Here is an 11,319-nt window from a genome sequence, read left to right on the forward strand (position 1 = left end):
TGTAAGATGGCGGTATTGCTTCGTATATTGTAGAATCGAAGAATTCGGTTTTGCTCCGTTATTTATCTAATTCAGCAGTTTAGTGTCGGTTCGGGCTGTGTTATTGTGCAATAAATATAATCGTGTATTGTTGCCATTGAAGTGAGTTACAATTGTTGCAATAATAATAAAATTATTAAGAAATGACCTATAGAAACTAGAAACACCGACTATATGGTGTTGCAATAAATTGATTTCAACTGACAACTTTTACGATATTACATTGTATTAAATAGTAAATACATTTTAAATACAAAAATCAAATGATTTAACATAATAATATGAACTTAAATTTGGTTAAAATGGAGAAAAGGTGTTATCATGCGCGGTACAGAAAAAGACGCAACTGCGCATATTGTGAATAAATAGTAGTGTATAAATAAAATCACAACAGTATTGATAAAGTTATACTATTCCTACCGTAAGCGTAAGTTTTAAAGTAAATTCTTTAGTTGCAAGTAGACAAACGTCCTTAAGTAAAAAAATAATGTTTCAATTGATTATAAAATCGTGTGTTTATTTACTTTATGACTTATAAAAAGTTCTTAGAATGCGATCGATTTTAACTGTTGCTATTTTCTAATTTTTGGCCCTATTTGGAGCCCTACATCCAGTAGTGTACCTCCGAAATTCAATATATGTAACTCAATTTTAGTGATCATTGCATTTTTATATGGTGGTAGTAAATGACCATTTACTTGGTAAGGGATCACTGCCACCCATGGACCATAATTAACTTCAAATAGGATTAGAGACCTGTCTTTGGTCAGTCACAGATACATTGCTACCAGGGAACCAAGTTGGAATGTATATGCCTTGCCTACCCTTCAAGCCAAAACACACCTAACACTTATCTTTGCCTTGCCTTCGACTGTTTCATTCATATTCACACTCATTCTGCCACACATATGTTCACACTCACACACACACATACGCATATGCATACACGTATCACTCGCGCGCGACTGATACGCAGTGCGCGCAACACACAGTGTTTTACAGGCTCCACAGAATACCAGCGTTTCAGATGACTAAGCTTATCTGAAACATTAAAACTGAGTGGAGACCTTTTCGGTTAAAAATAATTACAATATTTTTTTTGTATGCAATTTTCTATTTGTGTTCATTGTATATTTTTTTGCCGAATAAACTGTTTTCTTTCTTTCTTCTTTCTTTCTTTCTTTCTTTCTTTCTTTATAAGGCAGAAATATGTGTGGTGGTGATGCCTCCGGAGTTAAACCATAAGGGTTTATTTATTGCTTATTGGTCTCTAACATAGGGTTCACAATTAAATAGCATTGTTAAATTGTTGAATATTTTAAGATGTTATTAAGATTGAAGATGATTGTTATTAAGATCACATCTGGCCAAACATTATTAGTAAATAATCAAAAAATAATAATTAGTATACAATTTCAAGTCATATAAATACATTAATTAACTGATTTCCGGACCAAAGAAAATATATACAGAACAAAACAGAGTAATGAACACATACTAATACTATTCAACCATCTTCAAAAAAACAGTAATAACCATTTTCGCTTAATACAGTTTTTTGCAGAAATGGTATCAGAAGACTGATAGGAGGAAAAAAAATGTTTTTTTTAAATTAAGTTGCGTTGATTGTAACCAAAAATGCAGTATTTATGCTAGATTAGATAGTAATCCTTAATATAAATGAGTTTTTCTCGAAACTATCATTTTGTAAACACAACTCTTTAATCCCAAAAATTATCCCAAAAATTTTTTAACAAAAGTCTTAATTGGTATTGCAGGAGCCATGTCTGATGAGGAGCAGGTTGGTGAGCCCTCGAGCAGCCAGCAGCTGTTAACTGCGGAGTTCAAAGATGGTAAGATAATGTCCAATATAAATTAAAAAAAAATAACTTCAATAGATATATATTTTGAATTATTTGATTTAAATATGATAAATGAAAGTAGCAAAAATCAAATTTGACTTTTTTTTCATAACATAGAAGTAGTATGGCTACTGCCACCCGTGGGCATCTGTAATCAACCCCAGATAACCTTAGAGTCCTAACTGAGATCAGCCATAAGTGCATTGATAGCCCAGAGGACTAAGTTAGATTGTATTGGATAAGTGTGTGTCTCACTACACCTTTCAAAGTTCTGTTAAAATAATAACTGATAATCATTTTCAATCCAATATGTGATATATGTGAATTTATATTATTTTCTATAAGTAAAATTTTCTGCATGTCAAATAATTTACCTATAAATGTTACTCAATGTCACTTATCAAGGATTGCTTTTCGAGAATAAATATAATAATTATTGTTTTAAATTCTATGTTATATGTTATTGATCATTTTTACTAATTTCAGGTAAACTTGAGATAGTAGAGGTGGCACACTATAGCAAGGATGGCAAGGTGAGTGTTCATTTTGAATCCAAATTTTTTCTAATAAAAAGAAATCTGTTTAAAAAACGTATACTTATATGTATACTTATTAAACAAATATACTTTTTTAGCATATTTTTCACAAAAATTACACAACACGACAAGATTGAAGTATCACATGAATATATAGTCTACACTTAAATGAGTCTGTTGTCTTATGTATTTTTTTTTTTTTTTTTTTTTTTTTTATAATATGAGAGTAGCAGACGAGCATGCAGTCCACCTGATGGTAAGTGGCTACTGCCGCCCATGGACATCTGTAATCAACCCCAGATAGGATTAGATATTCCTACCTGAGGTCAGCCACAGGTGCGCCGCTACCCCTGAGGACTAAGCTGGAACGCCTCGGAAAAGTTTGTCTCCCTTACCACACCCTTCAAACCGGAACACAGCAGCGCCTAACACTGCTGTTATTAGGCAGAAATAGGTGTGGCGGTGGTGCCGCCGGAGTCGAACCACAAAGAGTTCTACCACCTTTAACTTTCATATACTTCCACCGAAATTCAAGATCTGCTTTGCACTATAAAAAGATGTGACAGTGGTTACCTCCTTTGTGATACAAGTTCTATACACAAATGATATATTTTTTTTCTATTTTACAGCAACTGGAAATATCGGATGAGAGTTCGAATGGTAATGAAGAACATAAGTATATGCAGGTGCTAGACACTGAATCTGGCAAGAATATGGTGGTTGACCTACTCAACTTCACTTTGGTCAGGTATGTTATACTATTGTGGTTTAAGAAACTATTATTAGAAGGATTTTGCTGTTGCTTATGGATTTTTATCAACTTAAAGTGGGCCACAGATGCATTGCCCTGAAGACTGAGTTGAAACACCTCATAGTGTAATCTTTACTACAATTTCAAGGAAACAACATTGCTACATTGCTATGATAAGGCAGACATAGGTGTGACGTTGGTGCCGTCAGACTTGAATCACAAAGTGTCTTTATAAGTCCCTATAAGATAGCTTTTAATTCAAAATTGTTGAATAAATTCTTCAATTTCACAGCAATTATATGTTTTATACAACGAGTTTCTACAGGCGGCTTTCGTGGCCAGAGATTTTTATCTGTCGCTCTCCCCCTCTACCATATATAAAAACTACCTTATGTCCTTTGCTGAACTGTTAAACATGTGTTCATAATAATTGGTTATGTAGTAAAGGTGGTAGAACCCTTTGTGGTTCGACTCCGGCGGCACCACCGCCACACCTATTTCTACCTAATAACACAGTGTTAGGCGCTGCTGGGTTCCGGTTTGAAGGGTGTGGTAAGGGAGACAGACTGTTCCGAGGCGTTCCAGCTTAGTCCTCAGGGGTAGCGGCGCATCTGTGGCCGACCTCAGGTAGGAATATCTAATCCTATCTGGGGTTGATTACAGATGTCCATGGGCGGCAGTAGCCACTTACCATCAGGTGGACTGCATGCTCGTCTGCTACCCTTATATTATAAAAAAAAAAAGGCGTGAAAGTGTAACGAACAGTCTAACATTTGCATTTATTATATTAGTGAGAATAATACCAACTTGGTATTATGTATATTACCTAAAATCTCGACGATATAGTATAAATAATTTCAAATCCCCAGGGGTGAAGACGGTGAGGAGTCGTTCAGATTGGTCAGTAATAGTGATGTTGACTGCGGCGAGAGTGACGCGACGGTCACCTGCGTGCTGTCCAATGAAGATGGTGATGGTGAGTTGCTGTTGATTTTTTCAAGTGTGAAAGACCAAGTCGCGAAAATTTAGAAAAATACAGAAAAATGCTGATCTTCTTTAGCAAAGAGCTCATAGGTGTGGCGAATGACCAACTAATGACCGCCAAAAATTAAGAAAAATATAGAAAAATGCTCATCTCCTTTAGCAAAGAGGTCATTAGTTATGTTAGTGGTTGAAATTTGACCTCTATCTAGGGATCCGAGGTTTGAATCTCATTCTCTAGCGTTATGGCAAAGTTATGTGCGTATTACAAATTAATTATCACTTGCTTAAACGGTGAAGGAAAACATCGTGAGGAAACCTGCATACCTGAGATTTATAAAAAAAAATCTCAAAGGTATGTCAAAGTCTACCAATACGCACTTGTCCAGCGCGGTGGACTATGGCCTAATCCTTCTCATTCTGAGAGGAGACCCGTGCCCAGCAGTGGGACAGTAATGGGTTGATGAATTTCCTTAAAAGTAAAACACATGTACAAAGTGAACATGTATACATAAACACACACATCTTATGTATGTTATTTTGTTAATTTAGATAATTAAAAAAAATATTTTTATAATATAGAAGTATCAAATGAGCATGCAGTCCACCTGATGGTAAGTGGCTACTGCCGCCCATGGACATCTGTAATCAACCCCAGATAGGATTAGATATTCCTACTTGAGATCGGCCACAGATGCGCCGCTACCCCTGAGGACTAAGCTGGAACGCCTCGGAAAAGTCTGTCTCCCTTACCACACCCTTCAAACCAGAACACAGCAGCGTTACACTGTTGTTATTAGGCAGGAATAGGTTAAGCGGTGTGTAACCTTCAAAATTAATTTAATAATAATAATTATATCATTTATTCAAGACAATTGCGGCACACAGTACAATTTTAAAACTAAATATATACAAAGATGAAAATCAAAATATACATTGAAAAAAAGGAAACAAACAAACACAAAAATTAAAATAAAAAATAAAAAAAAAAGTTAACATTGTTGTTCAAGTGTTAAGCCCGCTCCACATTCTCGCGAGAATCTCGTGCGAACGCGAGAAAAAACCGATTCGTATGGGTATCACATTCTCGTGCTCTTCTCGCGTTCTCGCGAGAATGTGGTGCGGGCTTTACATTAATGTCGATTGTTTTCAGAGCAAGAAACCCAAGAGTACGTGATGGTTGAGGGTGATCAGGGCGAGCCCTTGGTGTTTCTACCGTCCACCACTCAGGAGAGACAGGTGGTGGAGCTTCCACCGAAGAGAGTTGAACCCAAGGTATGTAGACAAAGACAAGGTACTTTTTGATGTGAAACATCTATAGCCGCACGTAAAACCGATTTCTGGCGTGGCGACGCATGCCGTGGCGTCGCCACGCTATACGATGGTATATATATACAGTCTATATGCAGTAGTGTGTACGGTGTGGCGACGCGTCGCCATGCGCAAAAATCGTAATATTTTATTTTATCATTATGACATATTTAGTTCCTATCACAATATGTTCTTTTCTGCATATTACATTTACAAAATAATGTCGATGTTTCACATCTGCCAGGCGTCCCGTGACGGCTCACATTGTTTTTTTTTTTCTTAAAATATAGGTGTAGCAGACGAGCATGCTTCCACCTAATGGTAAGTTGCTACTGTCGCCCATGGACATCTGTAATCAACCTCAGATAGGATTAGATATTCCTACCGGAGGTACACTACAGACCCACATTAGGATTCCCTGTGATGTGGGTGCCATTACACACAAAGACGCACACAGACACCCAGACCCAGAACAGATATTCAAATTCATCATTCAGATGTCTGTCTGGCCGGGGATCGAACCCGGAACCCTTTGCGCGTCAGACTGATATGGTGACCGCTCCGCCACGCGGGTCGTCTAAAGGTAGTCAAAGGATTTTTTACATTATATAAGTAGCAAAAGCATGGAGTCCATCTGATGGTAAGTGGCTACTGCCGCCCGTGCACATCTGTAATCAACCCCGGATAAGGTAAGAGGTCCACTTGAGATTGTCTATAGATGCGTTGCTAGCCCTGAGGACAAAGTTGGAATGTTTAGATGAGTATGGCACCACTGTCACACCTATTTGTATTATAACAGTAGTGTAGTGCTGATGTGTTCTGGTTTGAAGAGTGATATGGTAGAGACACTTATGCTGGACGTTCTAACTTAGTCCTTATGGTCAGCAACAGTAATTGTGATGGATCTCAGATAGGACACTAATCCTATCTGGGATTGATTTACGATATTCATGGGCGTCGGGTAAACTAAATGCTCATTTTGCCATTTCAATTTAAAAAAAACAATGTTTTTCACCATACCATACTTTTTTTATTTTCAGAAACAAATTACACCGATCGAGATATTGGAGAGGACCAAAGCATTACAAAAGGCTAGGTAAGGATTTATTTTATTTAAAAACAAGTCTCTTAGTTAGGTGCAAAGTGGTAGAATAAAAGGTTTTTTGAAGGTGTTCTACCACGTTGTGGTTCGACTCCGGCGGCACCACCGCCACACCTATTTCTGTTACAACAGCAGTGTTAGGCGCTGCTGTTATAATGTGATGTGTAACCTATTTCTCGGCCTAATAACAGCAGTGTTAGGCACTGCTGTGTTCCGGTTTGAAGGGTGTGGTAAGGGAGACATACTTTTCCGAGGCGTTCCAGCTTAGTCCTCAGGTGTAGCGGCGCATCTGTGGCCGACCTCAGGTAGGAATATCTAATCCTATCTGGGGTTGATTACAGTTGTCCATGGGCGGCAGTAGCCACTTACCATCAGGTGGACTGCATGCTCGTCTGCTACTCTTATATTATAAGAAAAAGGAAGACATACTTTTCTGAGGTGTTCCAGATTAGTCTTGGGGTTGCATCGTTGTAGGCAATTTCTGGTACGAATCTAATGATATCGGAGGTTGATTATAGATGTCCATGTGGGGCAGTAGCCACTTATCATCAGGTGGATTGCATGCTCATTAGCTACTTCAATGTTATCCAAAATATTGAATTTCAGCCCTCTGTTTTTAAGTCTCATCATCATCATCAACCCTTTACTGTCCCACTGCTGGGCACGGGTCTCTCAGAATGAGAAGGATTAGGCCATAGTCCACCGCGCTGGCCAAGTGCGTATTGGTAGACTTCACATACTTTTAATATTCTTTTTTAGATTTCTCAGGTATGCAGGATTCTTCATGATGTTTTCCTTCACCGTTTAAGTAATTGATAATTAATTTGTAATACGCACATAACTTTGAAAAACCAGAAGATTTGAACCCCGGACCTTTCGATTAGAAACCCGAGTTTCTGAACCCCTAGACTATCACCATTTTTTAGTTTTTAGGTCTGCCACCTTAAAAAAAAATACTAATGATCCGCTTCCCAACCCACAGAGCGCTGTTGGCGGCTCAGTCGAAGATCCGGGTTCAGTCCCGGGCGAAGTCGCCGCAGCACTCCAAGCGGCGCAAGGGCGAACTACCCCCAACACACGAGCTGCTCGCCTCGCCTAGCTTCAAACTATTCCTGTATTGTTGTAAGCTGTGCCGGTTCAAGTGCAACGCTGTTAAGGAACTCACCGAACATAAGGTATATAATACACATTTTTTTTATATATAATATAAGAGTAACAGACGTGTGTGTGTGTGTGTGAGTGGGTCTCTGAGTCCGCTCTGGGTCTGCTGCTTCAAGCTGTTCCTGTACTGCTGTAAGCTGTGCCGGTTCAAGTGCAACGCTGTGAAGGAGCTCACCGAGCACAAGGTATATAATACATATATTAATTAATTAATAATTTTGTGATTTATGTGTTACAGGCTTCGATCACAAATAAGAACTAGATACGCAATCCCATACAAAAATGAACTTCAAAAGTGGCGTCAAACGTGTTTATAAAATTCTAAGCGACAGAATCTAAAATTAATGCAAAATCAACCTTATCACTATTATTTAAAGGTGTTAAAAACTGCTTACCAAAAGCAATAAATTTTTACGACATAAGCTAGCTGTCATAAGCTATCACTTTGACAGGTTTGTGCACCCAAATGTTTATTTGGGTGCTCTTTTCGTCGCACCGTTCTTTTGTCGCTACTAGTTCTTATTAGTGATCGAAGGTTATTCAGTCCTAACAAGAAAATGTAATCAGGTTTGACAATTGAAATTGACAGTGTCATCTATCTATCTATTCGTGTTTGAGAAATATATAAAAAATGTAGTTTTTAGATCGTTTACGAATGAAACGGTATTTCTCCGCACTTTTTCATAGATTTCGTGTCTTAACTACTGCGCATGTCGGCATTATTCCGCGTAAATTACACCACGTCGGCCATTAAATTACTGACACATTTGTCAGCCGTTTAAGTCATTAAATAATGGCTTCCTTCAGTTACTAGGCGGTGAGATATCTACACTTATCTATGGTTACGGGCTACAACGATGTTGTGTTATGTGTTACAGGCGTTGTACCACGGTGGTATGGCTCGTAGGCGAGCCCGGCCCGCCGCCGCGGCGCTGCAGTGCGCTAGATGCCCCTTTAGAGCCGCCACGCACTCGCAGGTACTCACACACACACACTGACACACACACACACACACATACACTGACACACACACTAACACAGACAGACATACACATAAAAGACACATTGCAAAGACATACACAGACACATATACTACAAAGACACACTGACACACACACACACACAGGTACACACACATTAATACACTTGACGACCCGCGTGGCGGAGCGGTCACCGTACCGGTCTGACGCGCAAAGGGTCCCGGGTTCGATCCCCGGCCAGACAGATATCTAAATTATGAATTTAGATTTCTGTTTCTGGGTCTGAGTGTTTGTGTATTTGTCTATGTGTGTGTCCATGGCATCCACGACACAGGGAATCCTAGTGTGGCGCTGTGAGTGTAGAAAGCGTATGTTTAAAAAAAAAAAGAAAGCGTTTGTTCCACACTACCTTTGGGATAGAGTTAAAGAAATATGAGATCGTAAGAAGGTAGGGTGTACACATACAGTAAGAAAGTATATACATAAATACATAGCAGAAAGATCCCGTGTCAATGGCGTAGGTAAGAAGGGAAACATAAGAAGGAAATATGTTATGAGGAAGAAAGGATAAAAGGGCACACATACAGAGGGAGAGACACAGAGATAGTAAAAAATACACAAAGAGAGAAACAGAACGGTGCCTGTTGTTTGTGTCTGTATTCTTACAAAGAGATATGTCTATATTAGATTAGATAGATACATTAGAGACAGGCACAGGGAGAAACTGACAAACATACAAATACACACACAAAATCATAAAATCAGATTCGTTTGCCGAAGGCAAAGGGTTTGTGTAAAAATTAGGTCTTCCGTATTATAAAACGTTTATTTTATATACAAAGAGCTTTGAAACTCAATTTGAACCCCCAAGCTTTTAGATTTAGGGGACTTAACTCATGTTACATCACTATACATATATTTTGTGTAATGATTATATGAATGTTATAATAAACAAAAATATAATTTTCTTTTCAGCTAATGAAACATGTACAAGATAATCATATTGAAGCAGTTACAAGTGAGTATATTTAAAAAATATTGTCATTATCGTGATTATTTATTGATTATTACTACTCATTGATAAAAATCGTTGAAAATCAAAATGGCATGGTTCTCGTCAGGGGTCGGCAACCTTTTCAATCCGAAGAGCCAACAATTACAATTTACAAAATTTGAAAGTTTTTAAAGAGTCACAAATTTTTTTCTCTCCAACAATAAATAGTACTTGCATAAATAAAGATTTTTTTAACAAACAAAAAAAAATAGATATTATGCATATGACATTATTAAATAATCACTTTTTATTTCAGTAAAAAATTAAAACAATTTAACATTTTCTTACAACAGTAACTTGTACTTAAAAAAAAAACAATTGAGCAACAAATTTCAATGATAAACAATGCCATGTCTCTGCATAGCTATTAAAAATAGAAAATTTAAAGTTTACTATACAATGTAACTTGAACGAACAATTTTTTTTTTAATAAATTAAATCATATTTGCGCATGGAACTAAAGAGCCGCAGGTTGCCTACCCCTTGTCCCTGTAGTCTCGGAACTAGAATAGGGCTACGGTATCCCCTGCCTGTCGTAAGAGGCGACTAAAAGGGGGATTCCGGGGTTGCGGACGGCAAGAGTGGGAACTCGAACCGTCCAGCACGCGACCCCGGGAAGGACGGCGGTGTGTGTGGCCGCATACCGTTGTAAACACTAGGTGTGTGGGAGGAGCGTAAACTGCTCCCCCAGGGCAGAGCCCGATTGGGGCATCGCGCTCGGAGGACTCCGGTTGTGTTCCACCGGAGATCCCGGAGTTCTCCAACAAGCGTTGAGGACGGCCACCGGGGGGGTTTTAGTGCGGTAAAAATCCCACATAACCCGGCGTCCTTCCATGTCGTCGGGTACCTTTTGAAGGTTTCCCCCTCGTAAACAAAAAAAAAAATGGTTGCCGACCCCTGGTTTAGGTCATAGTTCATCACGCTCGCCACATGCGGATTGATAGACATCTTTGAAAACTTTTACTTAAGAACTCCTAGGGTATGGTTTCCTCACGATATTTTAAGTCACCGTTTAAGCAAGTAATAATTTGTTTTCCGTTTGAATCGTGAGAGTAACATAGGCTATATTTAAACAGTTAATTTTTTGTTTTTATAGTAATTCAATTTACTTCATTTGGTGTCGTAAGGGAGACATACTTTTCCGAGGCGTTCCAGCTTAATCCTCAGGGTAGCCGTGCACCTGTGGCTGTCTTCAGGTACGAATATCTTATCCTATCTGGGGTTGATTACATTTGTCCATGGGCGGCAGTAGCCACTTACCATCAGGTGGACTGCATGCTCGTCTGCTACTCCGATGTTATAAAAAAAATAAGTATCAGTTTTAAAGTCTTATTTAAATGTGTTTTTTTTAAAGGATTTCTTAAATTATTTTTTTCAGCCAAAGTGTATCTAGACAGCGCCGAGGTGGAAGCGGCCGACGTGCTCGTGTGCGGAGCGTGCGGGTTCGAGTCCGGGTCGAGGGACAGCTTCAAACAACACATTGAGGAGGAACACGGCGCTACAGCTTGCTAGAACGACGGCTTATCTCTTTTTAGGATTCCG

General features: G+C 38.7%; 1 protein-coding gene across 1 annotated transcript; it reads left to right on the forward strand.

The window, feature by feature from the left end:
• Positions 1–11,319, forward strand: LOC140748477 (uncharacterized). Its single transcript, XM_073081290.1, has 10 exons — positions 1–141; positions 1,818–1,892; positions 2,388–2,434; positions 3,067–3,185; positions 4,058–4,164; positions 5,323–5,444; positions 6,521–6,576; positions 7,565–7,757; positions 9,699–9,741; positions 11,150–11,319. The coding sequence occupies exons 2-10, from the start codon at positions 1,823–1,825 to the stop codon at positions 11,287–11,289; spliced, it is 897 nt and encodes a 298-aa protein (XP_072937391.1). The 5' UTR covers positions 1–141; positions 1,818–1,822; the 3' UTR covers positions 11,290–11,319.

Source organism: Epargyreus clarus, unplaced genomic scaffold (assembly GCF_041222505.1).
Source record: "Epargyreus clarus isolate Ecla_fem2 unplaced genomic scaffold, WU_Ecla_fem_2.2 ptg000016l, whole genome shotgun sequence".
Classification (NCBI taxonomy): domain Eukaryota; kingdom Metazoa; phylum Arthropoda; class Insecta; order Lepidoptera; family Hesperiidae; genus Epargyreus; species Epargyreus clarus.